The sequence below is a fragment of the Agelaius tricolor genome, unplaced genomic scaffold (assembly GCF_023055355.1).
Source record: "Agelaius tricolor isolate 1412-34295 unplaced genomic scaffold, bAgeTri1.0.p SCAF_1, whole genome shotgun sequence".
NCBI lineage: Eukaryota > Metazoa > Chordata > Aves > Passeriformes > Icteridae > Agelaius > Agelaius tricolor.
This window is the reverse complement of record NW_027269261.1, coordinates 71,498,547-71,519,188: the sequence shown is the minus strand read 5'-3', so window position 1 is coordinate 71,519,188 and position 20,642 is coordinate 71,498,547. Positions and strand designations below refer to the sequence as shown.

General features: G+C 39.2%; 1 protein-coding gene across 2 annotated transcripts in view; it reads right to left on the bottom strand.

Moving 5' to 3' along the window:
* The window catches only part of CD2AP (CD2 associated protein), a 76,650-nt gene that overhangs the window by 19,729 nt on the left and 36,279 nt on the right, over positions 1 to 20,642 (bottom strand). For both annotated transcript variants that reach the window (XM_071439537.1, XM_071439546.1), the window contains 7 exons: positions 19,262 to 19,415; positions 15,675 to 15,775; positions 11,506 to 11,626; positions 8,569 to 8,753; positions 5,085 to 5,193; positions 2,314 to 2,405; positions 655 to 759 (listed from right to left, as the gene is read on the bottom strand). In XM_071439537.1, the coding sequence (XP_071295638.1) occupies positions 655 to 759; positions 2,314 to 2,405; positions 5,085 to 5,193; positions 8,569 to 8,753; positions 11,506 to 11,626; positions 15,675 to 15,775; positions 19,262 to 19,415 (867 nt within the window). The remainder of the gene's footprint in view (positions 1 to 654; positions 760 to 2,313; positions 2,406 to 5,084; positions 5,194 to 8,568; positions 8,754 to 11,505; positions 11,627 to 15,674; positions 15,776 to 19,261; positions 19,416 to 20,642) is intronic.

The window sequence follows — 20,642 nt, the reverse complement described above, 5'->3', positions numbered from 1 at the left end:
TACATTTGGGAATTAAAACAACCATCTTTGCTACACAAACGTGACAGAACCAAAACATCACACTAATCTCAACAAAAAAACCCCATTGTAAAATGAGGACCAAAATTATAAGATCATTGAGAACCACATGAAAACATGAATTTCTACAAATTAGTACACAAGATGGTGAAAAAAAAATTCTAAATCCTACCCAAAAAATATCCTTCTTATACTGCAGCCTACTGCAAGTTTTGACATGGAAAAATCCCAATCAGACCCAGAAGGGTCATCAGCATTTTGTAATTACAGTTACTTAAGGACTTGAGATGGAAAAAACCAACAGCTTATCTCCTTCCTAAACAGTAAGGGTTTAATTTAGTAATCAGTAACATGTAACACCATGCTTTCAGAACTACATCCTTTTCTAAATGACCTGATCATCCTCATTAATTAGAGTTAATCTCAAAAAACATGCCTCACTTTAGTATTTATGGACAAGTTAAACACAAAGATTAATCTTTTCATCTTTCTTCTTTTATACATCTAGGTCAAGATAAAGTTAAAACTGCCACAATTGTAATATTTTAAGCAGCATAATGTGCTGTGACCTCTTTTATTCTCTGCGTTTTCATTAATAGTTTTTTGTGATACTAAACAATGGGTGTAAGAACTTACAGGGAAGTCTTTATCAGACTCTTGTATTTGAACAGCAAAGTTATCTGGGAAGACTCCTTCTTTACCATTGAGCTCTCCTCTCCACCAGCCGGGCTCTCCAGTGTCCTAAAACAAACAACAGGTCATTTCAACCAGTATTTACCTCTTCCCCAGACCAGATACAGTTACACAACAGCTTCTTCCCTTTTACTCATAACAAAGTAATTGTTTGTCTGAAATTGGCCAGCTTAACAAGGGGAAACAGTTACAGATTGGATCAGGTTTGGTCAGGTTTTGTTTGTTTTCTAAAATGCAGGATGAAATTATATTACATCATATAAGATAAGGGTGTAAGGATAAGATCTGCAAAGGGAAGGAAAGTACATAAACCCAGTTAAGACCTAACACACAACATTTGATCTTCTCAGCTTCCTTGACCAGCAAGTTATTCAGTAAATACTCCAAATGTTATTGGCATGACGCACAATTCTACTAAATAAAAGTGATTCTGATGTGATGGATCAGCTCCACTGGTCTGAAAAGGGTGAAGAAGCAGAAGAATATACCCCCTGAGAGAAAAAATAACCACACTATGAGAAAAGAAAATACAGTATTGGATAATTAATTCAGTGGCAGAGAACTCCATTACATGATGTCACTGGATGAAGGCCTCTGTCCATAACACAAAGTATGATGTTACACTTTACCAGCATAAATAACAGCTTTCCCCTGTGCCTCAGATCCAAAGAAAATCACAGAAACCTACAATGGTTTGGGTTGAAGGGACCTGAAGGATCACCCAGTTCAAACCTCCTGCCATGGGCAGGGATGCCACTCAGTCTGCACAACTCTTCTTAGGTCCACTTTGAACCAGTGTGTGCTTGGGATAAATTGATTTAAAAAGACATAGCGGCAAAAGATTGAGTGAAGATGGGGCAAGGGTTGCTGTTTTTACAAAAGGGCTTCCATAACTACTCATTTCCACTGTACTTATGATCAATGATGCTCATAACAGCAACCCCTTAATTCCATAGAATTAAAATTTTAATAAAGAAAAATGTGTTAAGTCTTCTTCTGCAATTGAGCGAAAGTTGAAGATTAAACTTTCCACTTTTTTAGGAAAGTCATTATTTCTTAATATAGGCAAGCATATAAACTAACAAAAGACTGCAGAATAGTGCAGGGAAATTAATTATGGGTAGGTTTATTTTCTGTTTAGAATCATCTCTGCATCAAAATGATCTATCAAAAAGGTGCTTTCAGAATTCAACACAAATGAGAACATTCAACTAAATAATCACGTTTCTCTTACAGACAGAAAGTATCACTAATTTCTGTCTGGTTATTCTGAATCCCAGGGAACAAGAACTGTTTCTGAAGGTAAAGGGACTGTTTGAAAGCTTTTCCCATTTTCTCACTGAAAAGGCATTTGGTACTGAGTGTACACTGATCCCATTGGCCTTTGAGGACCCCAAGATAACGCCCACTCTGGAACAATCTTTGAAGTCATCTGTATCTTCATCAAGTGCACAAGCAAAGAGTTGACTCTCACATGAGAGAAATCAGTCTACAGGAATATCTGCTCCAGCAGACCCTCCTGCTTCTCAGTTCATATACAACCTCCCTGTACAAAATTCACCAAAGCCATATGCATGGCCAGAGCAGACCCAGCTTTCTTACCTTACTGATAATTTGAATGATCTCGCCTTCTTTAAAGCTAAGTTCATCATTTGAGCCATCATAGGAAAATATTGTCCTGCAATATTCCTTGGCTGGAACAGAGGAGCATAATTAATCTGGATACCATGGGTAGTAACATTCCTTATAACAGCTTACTTATGCTGTCTGAGAGCTGAGAAATTCACACTATAATCATACTTTCCTTCTAGACCAGCCACCTGAGACTGATTTATGAATATTCAAATGAAAGCAAAAATAAGATTATATACTTATTGAGCAAAGGAAATAGATCCTTGAGAAGTTAGAAGTATAAGCCCTAAAGCATTTTTTTTCACAACAGCAACTTTATTCAAGCCCTCTGATTTCAGAGGGAAAAAAGAGGCATTAAAAGTGTAACAGTTAAAAATGTTACAGCACACCTACCCCCCCAATAGCATTTATATATTCAATTTTGAGCTACTTTACACAAGCTTATTAGAGTTTTTATCTGTTTTCTCAAAATTGATCTAAATTTCAAATTTGCAATCCCAATTAAATACAGGCAGCTGTTTTCAAGATACATCCCTGATTAACATGTACAGCTACAGAAATTTCAGGCAGCAGACTTCAGATATTGCGCAGTGAAACAACCAAGTAACTAAAGCAAAGGCATTCCTTGGCTAAGCACCTGAAACCAGAGCTCATCTGAGCCATCAACTCTCGGCCACAGCCTCTTCTGCAAAAGCAGAAAGAATAATTATTTTCTTTCCATTTGGAACAATTCAAAACTAATCCATTTTAAATTGTGGTAACAATTGAAAAGGCAAGAGGATTTGTTTTCCTTCCCACACTGGCACAAAAACAATCATGAGAAAGGCCAAAATACATAAACATAGACTTTTTAACCCCAGCACATATTAAACAATTTAGCAGCTAAAAACGTTGTATTTCTGTATCTGACACACTAAGAAAGAGGAAGCAAACAGAAAGGACTCTTTAGCTGCTGCCATAACCTATCAGGTGTTTGGTACTGACAGCACAATGAGCAGCTGCTTCACCCTCCAGTTAGAGCAGCACACCATCAGGTCACAGAATCACAGAATCATCTGCAATTCTTAATGATAGCTTTTGCTGGGTGGCAAGAGAATAAATCAGTTGCAGTCAAACCTTTTTGCTGTTGTTGTGTTTTGTTTAATCAAGATACACATCTTTAGTTTAAAAATGCACAACTTGTATTCACAAAGAAAAAGGAGTAATAACCATTATGTTAAAATGCCAAAGTATGCCAAGCTTGAAGAGATAATATATATAGATTTTGTATCCTATTATAACTGGGGGAAAAAGTGATCAAATTGTGATTATTTTACTTTTTAAAGAAAATATTTTTATATACTTGCATCAGAGGCCAAAACAAACTTCCAAAACCAGAAGAGCCTCACTGCAAAATAAGCCAACCTAGCCTAAACATTTCAGAGGTCTGCATTTATCTGCTAAGAGATGAACACAGTTTATTTTAAAACCTGGTCTCTTAAAACTGAGGATGAGACACATCAACTACACTATGGTCTATATTTAAATAAAACACTAAGGAAGAAAAACAAGCCTAAGGTTTAAGATGTTCTTTTGTGGTGTCTGTAGGTATTACCTACTGATGTTCTCCCACAGCTTCTATTACTGTCATATTTAAGTTCCTCTCTGACATATTTGCTTCTCTGGGAGAGAGACTCCGCATGGCTACAGGATTAGATCAACTTCCATGCTTTTAGCATGAGATGCACCTGAAACTATTAAAGGAGCTAAATACTGAATGCTTTGGGTGTCCAGCATTGAATGTTGGCATTTTTTTCTAGGCAGAGTTGCGTTAATTTTTATGCATATTTTTAGACAAGTCAAATTTCACAATGCTCAGGGCTGCATGTTGTCTTGCTGGTTCTTAGAGCAATAGCACTAGAATGGTTTAAAAGCAAGATGTTGCAGTTTTCTTATTTCTGCAAATTATGCATTCCATAGAAAACAACACACCAAAATAAGGTACTTCCACATAAAACAAAAATATACTTAAAATTACAATACAGAAGTTGACAAAATGTCTGCTATGGAACCGGGGAAATGAGCAGTCTACACGTCACATAATCAAAGTTAATTTTTCATAGGGATTGGCACTCCCACAAGACGTTTTGGGTTGACTTAAAAATATCTCTCTTGATAAAACTGTGCAATTTGGCAGCTAAATGAAGTCATAAATTCTTAAGAGATAAAAAAGAAAAATAAAAAAACAGCATAAACAGAATCACAATGGAACTGGATTATGAAGGGAAGAGACCTCAACACAATCTAAGCACCAACTTTCAGATGCATGCTGCCACCTCCACAGAAAATCCTGAGCCTACAAAGGAACTTGTGTAACCTGGGGACAGAAATTGTGCTGGGAGACTGTTCCATGGAAATAGGTCTCCAGCACCCCCTCAGAATCAAACCAGGCAGAAAGTAAACAACATGTCAACAGAAAATTAATGCAAAACGACTATTGCAATAAAAGTTCCTATCCCAGCCTTATTTTGTTCTAGGAGATAACCCTACAAATGTTTTTGATTTTTTTTCTGAAGAAATGTAAGCAAAAATTACTTTAGACTTTTTTGCACTTGCCTAACTCCTCAAGGGTACAGAACATTACACAAAACTTCAGTACACGTAGACGTTTTAGATTTTAACACCAAAAAAACAAACTGATAACCAAATAGTTCATAAGAAAGGATTACCACATAACAGATGTAAATATCCATCAACCTTACCTTTTGGTTTACTTTCAGCTTCTGGTTTTATTACTTCAGGTGTGTTTTCAGTTTTTGTTGTACTGGGAAAATGAATTAACTTTGTTCCAGGAGGATGGTTAGGTAATGGCTATATTAAGGAAAAAGAACTTTGTTAACAAAAATTCTTTCAAGTTTTGTTTGTTATTAGGCTATGGAAGATACTGAATTTTTCATTAGCTGAGATGATGAAAATTACCATCTCCAAGAGATTTAATGAGTTTTCCCACTAAGTACTTAGCTTACTGTATTTACTTCATTACAGACACTGCACTTAGAGTTTGTCGACTGGTCAAAGACAGAGCACAGCTTTCAAACTGGAAGCTGATCTCAGGATATGGTCAAATATACTTTAGCAATTGTATTTCAGCCGTTCCAGGTGTTACTCTCCCATTAGCCTGAATATTGCCTCCTCCAGCACATAACAGAAGCAGTTATTTAACAGCTCTGCTCACAGTAACTCTCTGGCCATGCTTACTCTGCACTGGAATAAGGCAGGGATACTCAGCAGCCATACAGCACTTCAGACAAGCAGTTTTTAACTATTCAGACAAATGAAAGAGAACATGAAAACCCATCCCAGCTTCCCTTCTCTCTCAGCAATTTGTACAGAACAGTTCAAGTGTCACTAGAGATTTCTCCTAAATGAAAAAACAAAGATGCATTGCCACAAGTTTCAGAGTTTAACATCTAACTAAAATAAATTACAGAATATTTAATTTTTCCCCTCAGAAACTTACTGAGCTGCCAGGCAGATTCCGACAGCTTCAGCTGCATCCACCTCTTCACACCCAGAGCTACAAACACAGAATATGATCTTACATTCAGTACTCACCTGAGCAGCCCTAACAGCATTACTGATATGAAAAATCCCACTGCCTTTAGTTACTCTGCTCATTTTCATCTACAGTTCAACTTTGCAGATCTTCTACTGTCAGAGAAACTGGATTTACTCTCCTTAGAGCCAGACAATGCCTGTAGGCTGATGCTTGGTGCCTCTGACATACCATAGAAGAAGCCAAGGTCATTTGGGATGTTCCTGCAGTACCTATGCAATTTAACTCTCTCCAGAATGGTATATGAAGGAAGCACTAAAATAACCCTCCTCTGAGATTAAACACCTCCAACATGGAAATAGTTTTCTGCATTTCCCCTTCCAATGTAAGATGCAATTAGGAATAAGAGAGGAAGTTTAGGCAGACAGGGTATAAATAGCCTGAGCCCACATGGGATGTTGGGAGAGCTGGAAGGATCTCCTGCAGCAGCATTTACATTCTTGGGCCCATCAGATCCATCAGTGCTCAGTCTTCCTGTGCTGAACAGCTTGAATTTTCCAAGGGAAAAGAGACCTCTCCTCTACACAGCTTTCTTATTTTTTTCTTACTGTCTTATAAGACTGACAGTGCTCTCCAAGCATTTCATCAGCTAGCGCCAAAGCAAGTTAAGCATAAATCCAAGGAAGCCATCTATTTTTACAAGAGATTCATGAGAATTATCTCCCTTGGGCTCTCCATGCTGTTCTGTAAGTCTGTCCACCTTTGGGATGACTTTGGCAACAAGTTTAAGTGGAATATTAAGTGCTAAACTAAAATGTTTATTTCTCTGACATTAAGCTATGCAAAACTGTTTTCTCACTTAATTTCCTCTCTTGATGTGAAATTATCTACCAGACCTTTCCAGACAGGCCAACCAAAACTGCACAGCATATGTCACTGCATATATTTAGTCAAATAGAACAATTCAAAAGGTCTGAGCAGACTTCATATTAATTGCACGAGTTTGGAAAGGCTCTTTACATTCCCAAGTGACAAGGCAGACAGGAGGGAGGCACCCTTTTGAATGATCAATCTCATGACAAGAAAGCAAATTGGAAGCTAGGTTCTGAAAACCTACTCTTAATAGCATTCACATGAACACCACAGTAGTGATCACAGCCTGCCACATCAAGGGACAAAGGGGAGGAATGAGGAGAATCCATGTGACTTCACAGAATCATGGAGAAGTTTGAGCTGGAAGGGACCTTCAGTGACCATCCAAGTCCAACTCCCTGCCATGAGCACGGACACCTCCCACAGAACCGGGCTGCTGAAAGCCCCTTCCATTCTGGCCTTGAACAATCCCAAAGATGTGGTAATCATAACTTGTGTGGACAATCTGTTCCAGCACCCCACCTCCCTCACCATGAAGAGCACCTTCCTTACCTCCTCTCTTTTCTTCCTAAGTCTCCCCTCTTTTAGTTCAAACCACTGCCCCTTGTCCTCTCATTACAGACCTCAGTAAGAAGTCTCTCTCCATCTATATATCCATCTATGTATTGAAAGGTTGCAGTAAGGTCTGCCACAGACCTTTTCTAAACAACACCTTCTTTAGGAAGCAACATTCCCCAAGCTTTAAACACAAGGCAACACACTTGCAACTTTTCCAAATCTGATGCTCTGACCAGACCAGAAACAAACACTACACACACCATGCCATTGCTCTGAGCATTGCTACTGAAGAAAAACACATTCAAGGAAGTCTCCGATCCTCCCTCCTCCCAGGGACTCACCTCACATATTGCCCTACATCAATACAATTATTACCATGGCAGAGGAAAACAAATCACTCACCAGAACAGCATTAATGACCATAACCCACAAACAGAAATTGAAATAGACAAAGTTTTTAAAAGCTTTCTTTATCACCTGAGTCAAAACTGGATTATCTCAGCTGCCTTTAATTTACCAAAAGCTGAAAATCCATATATAAGCTCTTGGAATAGTAAACTCAAGTTAAAGGACTGAGCATTGTTGCTGTGCTTCCAAGGAGTAAGAGTGCTCTTGAGTTCAGATCAAAATAAAATTCAAACAAAGAATAAAAGGGCTCCTTTTCCCACTCAACCATAAAAAATGGGGAAAAGAAAATGCAAAATCCTAGAACTGCATTTCTGTGTAAGGCTTACAGGCTTACGTAACCAGTAATTTATGAAGCTTGGTAGCACTCACTGAAGGTAATGGCAGTTGACACCTAGAACAGCAGTCTCAACATCCGCCAAAACTTGAGAAAAAAACCCAAATAAGCCAAAACACAAAGAAATGCCAAAATATTCCTTGTTTTAAAAAACAAATTTAACTTATATTGGTAGACTTAATCTTCTCCCATACTATACATAAAGTCTGTTACAAGGTGAACGAGAGGGACCTCACACTGCAGATGTGTTTGAGATGCCACTGTGTCTTTCACCACATGACTCTGAAAAGAGAATTTATGTATCAGCTTGGTTTTTAGTCTCTAATGATTTAAATACCAAGACATTTGAATAGACCTTTTGGAATCAATGTTAAATACAACTTACTGTGAAACATATTCAAGGAGATTTGCTTTGTTTTATAGGCAAGAGCCCTATGAGAGGGTAATGGTCAGATTCCACATCTCCTAAATTATTTTTACAGGAAATCTCAAAAGAACGATATGTACCACTACGAACCTTATCTTGCTTTTTATCTTCTGATTCATTACTGGATAATCTTGTTTTGAGTTTCACTGAGCCTTCCTTAAAGATATCTCCAAACCCAACACCTCGGATTTTCTTTGGCTGTGCTGGTCCCAAAGCAGGTTCACTCCCATTTCCTGGAGAGGTCACAGGTGAGGTAGGACTATTGAAAACAGGCTCTGAAAATAAAATAAGAAAGGGAAAGCTATTTTAAATGCTGAAATTATTTATTAGCTCTTCTGGGAAAAAAGTGGAAGCAGCACAGTTTTGTGCACTCCTCCTGATAAAGAGCTTTTTAAGGAACACCACTGTAGCTGTAACACCTCACATTTGTTCTCATTTTATATTTAATGTAAGACCAACTTAAATCACACCCGTTTTGTCCTGATTACTCTGGCAACTAAGTCAACAGCTCACTAATACTCTTGCTATTTCAATTATCACTCAGGCTCCACAGCCTGTGAACATTAGTGGTTTCCATTAGTTTTATGAGACGCTGCTTATGCACTCTCTGAAAATGGCATTTTAGTCCAACATTTAAAAGCTTCTCATTTGAACAGCTACAAGCACAGAAAGCAATAATCAATAAAGGTCCATAATGAATCCAAACATGTTTCAACTGTCACAGGAAAAGAGAGTGTATTTCAGGGGCAGAGTGATGCCTCTCAAGGAACCAAAGAGACATTTTCCTACTGCTCAAAATGCTCCAAGCATTCAAACCAGATACAGTTGTTGGAAATTAATCACTGCTGGATAATTCAACTATTTACAATTCTTTTAATCTTTCAGTTTTAAGAGACAGCATTTATCCACCCCCCAGAAATGTATTTCAGAGAATAACTTAATTTTGTTGCTAAGAGCTTTGCAACTCTTTTTTTAAGAAGTTTTTAAACTATGGTTAGATCTGTTCAAGTCCACAAATTAGTATACATAGTCAAGCAACTTTTGCATGCAGAATTCCAGGAGACAGTCATGTGAAAGCAGACAGCTTTTATAAACCAGAGTCAAAGTGGCCTCCACGTCTTTTAGTCTTTGCGTCAAGTTCTTTTCAGCCCATGCAGGCCTGTGAACTGCAATAAAGATTAAAGCCTCTTCCTCCTATCATTAATTTAAGATATTTTGATGGTACCGTGAAGCGAAGTTCTCTTGCAGTTGCTCACCTTTTGTCTACCCAGCTGCTCTTTATTTAGTTATACCCCCCTCATATGTCATAGGACAGCTAAACATCCCTTTGGTGGGCAAAGCCCAGGCTGCACCTTTGAATGGCCACAAGTGAGTGAAAGGACTGTTTCCCAAGAGTGAGGTGGGAACCAAAAGGTACTCCAGACCCTGACTGTGAAAGTACTGAGCATTAAATACAACCCCCGGGGGATGAGAGGCTGAACACCCCAACTTGTTAGGTACTGACAGGAAATACAATTACTTCAAATTACTATGCACTGTCACTGATCTCAGAATCCAACAATTAAGATCAACATATACCCATTTGTAAATTCACTGCACCAGACCCCACTAAACTCAGGGAACTTGACCTCCAAGGAAACAGCCACTGAGCCATTTGGGACTGCTCAAGTCAAACTCTTATTTTATGCTACTGTGATTTCCACAATTTCCAAAAAAAAATTCCAAGCCAGGCTCTTCCCTATGTATGAGCAAGACCTTTTTTGAAGCAATCAGTACTGGACACCACGCAAATGAAGGTGCACATCACCACAAGGTAAAAAAAAACCCTGTTTTTCTCAAATGTTAGACCACTGTCTTTTAAAAATCAATTAACTCCTGCTACGATGTTCCCAAAAAACATTCCTGTTTCAGCAATACCATATGACAAGTCCACTTCAAATTCATCTTCACAGATTGAAATGTTTCTAAAGTGCATTTTCAAGGGAACAGAGTAATTGCCTGTAAAGCACAGACCTGCCTGGCACCACCCAGGCTACTGTCCAGCCACAGAGCATCTGCTTCTGCCCTAGCTATACAGTCATGGCCAGAAAAGGACAGCCAAATGTAAATCCTGCCTTAAAAACATCTTATTGTTAGATTAAAACATAATCTAAGGCCTAAGAACTGGGACCTGTCATGGTCATATTTTCTGAAAAATCCCTTCACTAAGATTTCTTCTCCTGGGAAGCTGAGAAGCCTCAGAAAAGAATGAAAACAGTAATTATCTGATTGCTGCTCCTGTGTTTGGAATGTGGTCTGGACATTGTTTACCAACAGGTGTATGTTTGATTGGTTTCCTGTGAATTGTTTTTACTTAATGACCAATCACCATCAGCTGTGCTGGACTCTGAGGAGTCAGTCACGAGTTTTTCATTATCATTCTTGTTAAGCCTTCTGTCTGTATCCTTTCTCCTTCTTTAGTATAGTTTTAGTATAGCATTCTTTAATATAATATAATACCATAAAATAATAAATCAGCCTTCTGAGAACATGGAGTCAGATTCCTCATCTCTCACCTCATCCTGGGAAACTCACAAACTCAACAGGGATCTCCTTCGTGGACTTATTTTAAGTTGAGGCTCTCCACACTGTTTTGATTCCTAAATGACTTGGTTAAACACTTGAATTTTCTGTTTTAGAGAGCTCATGTCTGTGAGAATAAGACTGAAAAAAGCTATTAAACAAAAGAATAATTTTATATCCAAGTCTAAAAAATATCAACTTTGAATATGATAAAATTTCTAGTGATAAAGTGTATACCACACATTTGCAAGATTAAGACTTTGACTGCAATTTTATTATGAGTGAAAATGGGAGCAGACATGTATCCTCATATTCAGCATTAACTCTTTCTGGAAAGAAATGAGAACATCATTCTTAGGAAGACTGAATTCTTTACAACTTTGTTGTACTTTAACCATAATACCCCAAATTATACCAGAAATCAAAAATTACTTTGCTAAGAGTTTGCAACAAACAGAACACTACCTGTGTCATCCAGAGCATCCTGTGTTTCTCCATCATCCGTTGATTCCAATTCTTTCACAAAGTTTGAAGGAAACATCCCTGCCTTGCCATTTAGTATTCCACTCCACCATCCTTCTTCTACCTGTATAGAAATATTTTGCACGTTATCAATGGAGTAAAAGGAAATTGCTTTCAATTCCATACAAACTCTACAACCAGCTTTGGGGAAAGTTCAAATTATCACAATTTCTTTGTACAGAAACGTACCAAACATGTAGAAGTATTAGACAAAAAGAAGAGGAAGAAAACAATTTAATGTTACTTGTATCACTACAGCAATGATCCTAACAGGAGACTAAGGCCCAGTCTAGTTAATCCCAAAAAGCAGAAAAATGTTCATCAACTTTCTCAAAACAGAATAAGAGGCATTGCACATTTAACATAACAAAGAAGTATTAAACTGTTAATGAAATGCAGATGAAACTTTGAGTCTGTGTCTCCATGGAAATTTTTATGTGCTCTTGCTGTCCATCTGTCTTTTCCTCTGTCTTGTCCAGTTTCCACCAGTCCTGCTCCAAATGGCCTCATATCCACAGGGCAGCTTCACACAATTTTGATCAAAAGATGAGTTTGAAAGATTAAATTTCTACAGATAATGTGGGGTAGAACACAGAAAAGTCCTTAAGGACATCAGAGAAATGGAAAATTAAGCTATCCACTCCATCTAGAAGGAGGTTGAACAACACAGCCTGGCCCTACATGCACCACAGGGGCAGGGACCTGCCCCAACCTCACCAAGTCCACAAGGATTTTGTGAAGGTACACCACAGTCCTAAGTCTAGCAACATATTGGAAAGTTTATCAGGAGTACTCCACATGGTCTAAAGCAGAACAAATAAAAGCAGGGCAGGAAGAGGTTATGGGGTAAAATGATACCAAAGGACTAAGAATTGTGCCCTTTGAATTTATGAACAATTTTCAAAATGTCGTAAATGAATTCAGTTTATTTACCTAGTGAGCACCAGTTAAAAACTATAATGAAGATAAATCTTCAGAATCTTTTATTTAGGTTGCCCTGTTTTGAGGCTGGAAAGCTGTTTTTAAGAAAGGAAAGCAAGAGGAAAAGGAAAAAGCCAACCAAGCAGCAGCTGTTTGCACTATCTTTTTATAGCCTGGCTTTTTAGGTCACTATGCCTGACACACAGGCATGGTTTTTAAATGCCACTCCACCTCCAGGCAAGCGGAGCCCAGGGAGAACCTGGCAGCTGCAGACACAGGCAATGAAAATAGCACTGTTGTTTTGAAAGGCATCCTGGTATGAAAATACAGCTTTGTTGTGGATGGTTCAAACTCAGAGATTGGGCCTCTGAAACAAATTTTAAGCACAGATTTCTGGCAAGTGCTGCCCAGGCTCCAGCACCTCAGGTTTGATGGAACACATAACAGAAAATTAAAATACAAATGCCTTGACTCACTCACACCACTCACTCAGGAGCCTGAGAAAGGGACTTTTAATAGTTACAGTACAGAAAGTGACCTGAGCATCCATTTATTCTTCTGCCAAGAGATGTGGTCAGCAAAGCACTTTACAGGAAAGCAAAGTGATGCCAACTCAGAGGCACTCGGGAACAAACCCAAAATTTCTTGGGCACACTCGCTCAGCCTCCTCACCATACTGCCTTTATATAAACCCCTGACTAGACACAAACTGCATTGCCAGAAAAGGTTTCTTTCATCAACATTATGACACAGGCTAAAGAAGCTCTCCATGCTTTGGTGGAGAACATCTGCACATCTGTTAGCAGCAGCAACACAGATGACAATTTCATAACCCTTCTCCACCATTCCAAAATATTATCATATGATCCAATTTCCACAAGAGAGAGGTACAGCTCTGGTACACACACCAGAACTTTTTTTTCAGTGTCAATCTCATCAACTTATTTGTACAAAAATGCAGACTTCCAAAGAAAAAATGGGGAAGAAGGCTGGAATAAGCAGCTTTACCAATCTGTTGTGTTTTTCTTTTTTTTCTAAAAACTTCCCTAATGATGTTATATGACATATGACATTTTATTTTGCTTGAAAAAACAGCATGCAAATACTAAAACTATAATACTACAAAAATAAATCTGCTATTTATTGCTGCTCCTGACAGAAGAGAGGGGAAGATATAAAGGAGAAACAAAGGTTTTAGAGCAATGACAGTCACCATGTGCACTCTGTGCATGTTCTTCATGTGTAAAACCCACGTGACTTTCTAGAAACAAAAAGCCCTGTGGATTCAGCCAGCACATTACACAATTTTCTTCCCAAAAAGTTACTTCTGCTCTCTTCAATATCAACCATTTAATTGCTGAACCCATTTGCCTTCACCTTTGATTTCATGATCAGTGGTGTCATTTATATCAACTTGATTTACAAAAAGCACTCAAGGGCTAAATATTGAATTATTCTCAAGTAACTGATAGAGCCAATCCCCATCACAGAGCTGATTTTACCTTATTTTCCCCACAGAAAGAGGTGACCAAACAATTTTTCCTTGAAGTAAAAGTTACAAGTCATCTGCATGCACAGAAACAACACCTTTTACATATAAACATAAAGACGCAAACTATCTCACAGTAATGAGGACAAATTACCTAAGACAAGTTATCCCAGCATATTGCACAACCCATGGACAGGATTTTCTACCATTCTTTACATTTCTGGTCCCATCAGTACAGTTTCATGAAGCAGACAGACACAGTCTACACCTGTCAGGTCTTTTCTACATCACCATGAAAACTGTGCAAACAGTTCTGTGACCATACTAAGCTGCACTATTTTTCTATCAGGTAGCATTTTCCTAAAAATTTGTCAAAGAAGTAGCAAAGACCTGGTAGTACAAAAACATATTTTCAAATCATCAAAAAAGGAATAAGCATGGCAACTAACAGAAAAAAATCTAAATAATAAAATATAATCCACACTTCCTTAAGAAACCAGATGAGGAAATGCTCTGATTTTTTTATTCTCTTTGGCTACTTGGCCATCTCTGGTACATGACACCACACACCCCTCTGAAAATAATTCCAGATGCCAACATGTGCAAGCAAAAGAGTTGTTTCCACAATAGTTCACTGTACGCGCTCTCTCATGAATGTTTACACTGGACCATCCAGTCACAACTGCCAGTGCAGGCACCATCCACAAATTAAACTGCTGAGGTTACCCAGGAACACTCCTCAAAAAAACACCCACACACGAAGGCATTTATGAAACTGTGAGTTTAGTGAGCAGGTTTTGCAAGTCACTTGCTCTGTTTACTCTCAGATATTAAATTCTGGAAGTATTAGTGCAAATGCATCTAAGGACATAGTTTTTTCCTTGCTAGGAAAATGGAAAAGTCCTTCCTGGCAACTGTCGGGTTAGCACTCTCTTCCAAAGAGGGTCATGCACATGAAAAACACAGTCCCATAAAGCTACTTAAAAAGCACCACCAACAGCACATGTCTAGGAAGAAAACTTCACTCTCCCTCCTCGGAGCCTCAGGGAGGAAGAGATGGCACCAGAAGGGGTGGGAAGGTCAGAGCCTGCTGTGCAGAAGTTTTCCACTGAGTTCTAAAAACGTTCCTTCCACAATCACTCTGATCTTTTCCACAGCTTCCCTGACAGATTTCACATTTGGAAGAGACACTCCTCTGACACAGACAAGCTTCCCACCACTGCTATTGAATGGAACAGACACCAAGGAAGCACATGGGTAAGAAAAGATAAGAAACCACCACTCCAACTCAATGGGTTTACAAGAGAACTTGAAACTGGCAAATCAAGTCAAATAACATTTTCACCTGTATCAATTTGGAGTATGTCTGCCTAAAGAAACTGGTCCAACAGTTTTACCACAAAGCATCCTAAAGCCAAGGATCACACAGACAGGGCCAAAGAACTGCAAAACCCTTTCAAAAAATGAATCTGTGTAATAGATCACAATTTATTACTGTGATGATAAAATATTTCTTCTAAACATCTAGCATTCATAGTTTTAGTATTAGATCCTGAGAGAAAAAACTCCAGAATTATTAATTTTAGCCGCAAAAACACTACTTCCCATGCTATTTTCCCGACATGCTTGTAATACAAATAATCAGCCAAAAAAGTGGTTTGACTCTCAGCACATGAATGGCCAGCTCTGTAGAACAGCTTACCTCATCAATGATGTCAATCACATCCCCCAGCTTGAGCTCCAGCTCATCCTCATTCTGCGGGATGTAGTCGAAGAGCACTTTGCACTGCCGCTTCTTGGACCCTGATCCAAGGGAAACACCAGAAGTAAGAACATTCATAAAGGAGAACCATCCTTCCTACACCCTGCTCCTGAAGACCCAGAAACCATTCCAATAAGCTATGTAGCTTTTGATCCTGATTTTGTGGTTTGCTTGGGTCACCTTAGGCTAGGGAGCCATGGTTCTGATAAACGAACACTATACCAATTTCCAACCTGCTATAAAAAGCATGTTGACACAAGCAAGTCAGGTAAATCCCCACTACAGTGATTTCTCAAGCTATTTCCCAACCAAAATTTGCAGGAATGGCAATCACTGCCAGTTAGTATCTACTAGGAAGAAAATGTAAAAAAAAAGAAAAGTTTGAGCTTCCAGTCCTTAAGTAATCCTGAAAGCAGGAAGAACTTTTGTTATGCACCACACTGGAGAGCTCACAGACCTTCAGGCCTCTAACAAGGACCTTGCTAACCACAGCTCTGCGGTAATGCCAACATTTGCTGGGCTCATATTTCAAAATCTGAACTCATTTTTATCTGTGAATTAAAAAAAAAAACCCTACCTTTTCTCAGTGCCAGTATGGCATCCAGTAATTCAAACTGTCAATTAGCAGTCTTCAACAAAGGCAAGATTAAAATCAAGTGCAGTTTTTAGCTGTTTGCCCCATACCACTAAAGCACTGCAGACATTAAAAAGACTAAATGACATCCTGAGAGGGGAGAGCATTGAAGTGGCTTCTGAGAACTCAAGCCCTGCAGCCACAGTGGTGTGAACCCACACTGCCTAATTACTCTGCACATATCCTGGAGCGCTGCTCCTACTGAACCTAGTTTATGCACTTCTCCTTCAAACAAGAGGCCATGCCTTCAGACCTCTTCCACAACAGAGCAGCCAGCATGCTTTTGAAGACAATTATCATCTTGAGCTATGACCCATGCATGCTCCCTATCCTCCTCAAAAACAATCTGCCAGAGTTTAAATGAAAATATCAATCAAAAGCTTGAAGTGGTAAAGCCTAAGCTTACAGGAGCTGTGTGATTTCCATGCTCTCTCTCTTAGACTTTGTACTCCTTCCACACTCAAGCTTCAGCAATTAAGATTAGCTGTGTAAAAACATTTCAAAACACAGACAGTGCCTCCAAGATTGATCCTTGTCTTTTTACAGCACTGTTCAAAGTCCAGAGCAATGCATTTAAAAAACCACACCCAGCATTCTCAGTACAAAACAGGCCAGGCATCAAGCATCTAAAATTTCTGAGAGAGGGCTCACCAAATCAAGAATTTTCTACATGCTGGTATATGATCTATGCAAGAAACAAATAAGCCAGAAGTATGAAGCTTTATGGGTTATTTCTAGTAACACATAATTGCCCACATAATATACCCTGCTTTTACCTCCACAGGAACTCATGCACGAGCCCAGAGGGATTGTTCAGCTCAGAGTAATTGCAATAAATGGTTCAATAGCCTTTACTTCCTCCTGCAGTGCTTTCAAGGCTTCTGTTTGGTAGGAGATTAACCGGTACCAAAAAAAAGGCAAATTTAAAAGTCACTGCCATTTGGCATAAATCTGATCTCAGTGTTCCTTTTCATAGTGTAATTATATCTAAATGGAAGTGGGAGGGAACCCATGGATGCATTTCACATCTCCCTCTCCTCTGAGGTCTGTTTCCAGTGACACAATTTAGGAAGTACTGCCTCCCACTTTTGAAAATCCCTAGAATAACCTAGGAAGGGAGCCTGTCCTCTCAGAGAACAGAACTCCAGCTTCACATGCTGCTGCAGGACTGCTGGGCTGGCAGCCTGCAGGCAATTCTGTCCCTTCCCAAAACAACTTGTGTGGCTTCAGGTTTTGTTTGTTTTGCATAGGGTAAACCAAATTTAGCTCTTTGTTGCTGTAACTTAGCACAACTTCTGTATTTTCTTTCTGCTAAACACAGGCAGACATCTAACTGATAGGAATTCTGCCTGCAGCTTACCACCTACCTGACACAAAAATACCTGAATTCAGGGAGAGCTGCATGAAAGAAACTTAACTCTGTTTTTAACACTGTGAACCTCATTTCAGCAAGTGAAAAACCAGAAACACAAAGATAACTTAGCTCTAGAAAGCAAGTGATTGCCCAGGCACATAGCAAACAGGATCTGCAGGAGCTGTTCAAACAGTCTTCCAGGAAAAAGGGAACAGCAAGTGAAATGGAAATGCAGAGACTGTCACTGCAGCAGGTAAACAGCTGTGTGCCTAAAGGGAAGTGCTTGAACACCACTTTCTCCAGAAGGATGAGAGTAGCCAGAGCCCTGCAAAGAGACCAAGCTGTACCTTCTACCCTGGCCACAGCCACCAGCATGAGGATGTGACATGGAAAATATGGGAACATTCCAGGGTTAAGGTGACCAGAACAATAGCTGACAGCTGAACTGGTATGAGATCACGTTCACAGAATCCTACAGTACCTCCGGGTGGATGGACCCATAAGAGCCTGGCTGTATTTATCTAGGACCAGCATTAATCTTTCAGGTTATATTTTTTCCATAGTCTGCTGTGTAAACACCCAATAGGCACCTACACGCTTTTGCCAACATGCAAACACAGATCAGAGTCACTAAAAAGTGGTTTTAAATCCTTAGTTTCCTGGAACAAAGTCTCAAAATATTTGTAAGGGTGGTGGTGGTCCTGTTTCAGGGTTTCAAACAACTACTAGTGGAATATAAGCAAAACCTCAAAGCATAAACATGCCAGAACCAGTAAGGTCTCAACTTCTTTTAAAAAGCACGCCTAAATCATAAATGCCTTCAAAACCTTTTAAGACAGAGGAAGCCACAGTAATTTAAAGCAATATCTTACAAGAGATTGGTATGACCAAATACAAATCACAAGCCCATCTGCTGGATGCAGGGAATGGTAAGCTTTCTTCTCTAGCCTTTAGTCACCTTAATATAAAAACTGGCATTATAACAAAGAAATCACAGATACAGAAGCACCAGTGCTACACTCCTGCCATCCTGTTTGTTAGAACAAAAGGAAAACTACTATTTTTTGTTAATACCACAAACTGCACCTTATTTCACACCAGAAGCAAGCCTATCAGGAAAAATCTGAACTATACAGTCCTTCCTTGTCAAAGCCTTGAATTTGTAGCAAAACTTCAATTTTTCTTTTAAAATGACCACAGGAAAATTTTTTATTATCATGAACAGGCCTGCAGCTCTCCATTCACATACCTGATAATACAAACAGAGCTCACATGAAGTTACAGAGCTCTCTGACATCTGGAAGGAGTCTAAATCCTGTTCACAGGAAAATTCATCCCTATTACTGGTGTTAAAAGCTACATTTAAGCTTTCTGCCCATACATACAAGAGCAAAATTTGTCTTTGAATCAGTTTTTCCTCCTATGTTACTAGTTTTCCACGTAACCTTAAAACTAAGTCATGCATTAAATAATTCATGTTTATTTTTAAAATGCACGTCAGCAGCATGCACAATTGAAGGAACTGGAAAGACCACGTACTCTTCTTGAAGCCTTTGGACGGGGGATGAGGCTGAAATCCTCCTGCTGGAAGCCCATAGCTGCTCATTCGCTGCACAAGGCTGGCTACATTGCCAGATTTCTCCCTCCTGAGTGGCACAGCATCATCCTTGGGCTCTACATCCTTCTTAACTTCCTGAAACAAGAGATTTAAAGACTCAGAGGCCACTTAAATCACCCAAGAGGTCAGTGCTTTTAAACAGGTGCACCTTAGACTGACACATTTCAGGTACTTACCCTTTGAGGTATAACAACATATTATACTCAAAAATCATGGCCTTCATCCTACAATTAAACATACCCAAGACTGTAATAAATTTGACCTTTCCATATAATTGTGCTAGTAAACAGGCAATGCACCGAGAAAATTCAGAAAAAGGGGCAGTATTTTAGCCATCTACTCTAAATCTCAGAAAAGGAGCTTTGAATCCAGAAGTCTCATATTACAATTTTTATGAAACAGCTCATATTTGAAAACATTTTTAAGAATATAAATATTACTTGAATGACAGACCATTGGGTAGGGTACTAAAATATTTTCATACATAAAGCTGTATTAGGTGATCATCTCTGCCCCAGAAAGCTCCAAGGTGTTTACAGACAAGAGATGCAATTGCACTGCTGAAAGATGTGAGCAGAAAAGAAAGTGAGTCCTAGAAACAGAGTGGGAGCAAGTGAGGGGGAAGATCTAAGAGGAAAATAAAAGAGAGACCATTTTTCTGGTTAATGTCTCCCACTCTCCTGATCTTTCTAAATTAGAATGGTAGCACTGAAATTGATTGTGCCAAACAAGACTGAAAAGCCTATAAACACGAAAGCACCAGTTCTTGACAAAAAGGCCAAGCAGCAACAGTCACTCTACTGCATCAGCTCATTTAATGGGATTCCACTGGAGACCAGATATTCTGAAAGAAGGAAATCATCACTTTGCACAAGAACAAACCCATTAAGTCGGATCAATGGCTCATCTCTTGCAGAACACAGCTTCCAGCAGCCAAAATCCCAGATGCGCTTTAGAGCTCCTGCAGCTCAGATCCTCCCATGCTCCCAGAGCACCCATAAGGGTTCCATCAGGGAGATGGATCACCTCCCCTCCCTCCTGTGCCTGCAGCTGGAGCTGTTGAATCCCTTTCCTAACCCATGGTCCTGTCTGCTCCACAGCACCCCTGGGGATGCAAACACCCATAAGTACTTGCAGCTTTTTGTGATCGACTTCACAATTCTTGTATCCACCATCAGTAGCCACTGGTTAACAACTCTAGGAGTTATTGCAGCTGTAGCTGCAGTAAAATATTTAATACTTGAAAACAGACTTGGCAAGGCATATATATACACTTACTCTTGTCATGTGAACTCTTGAACA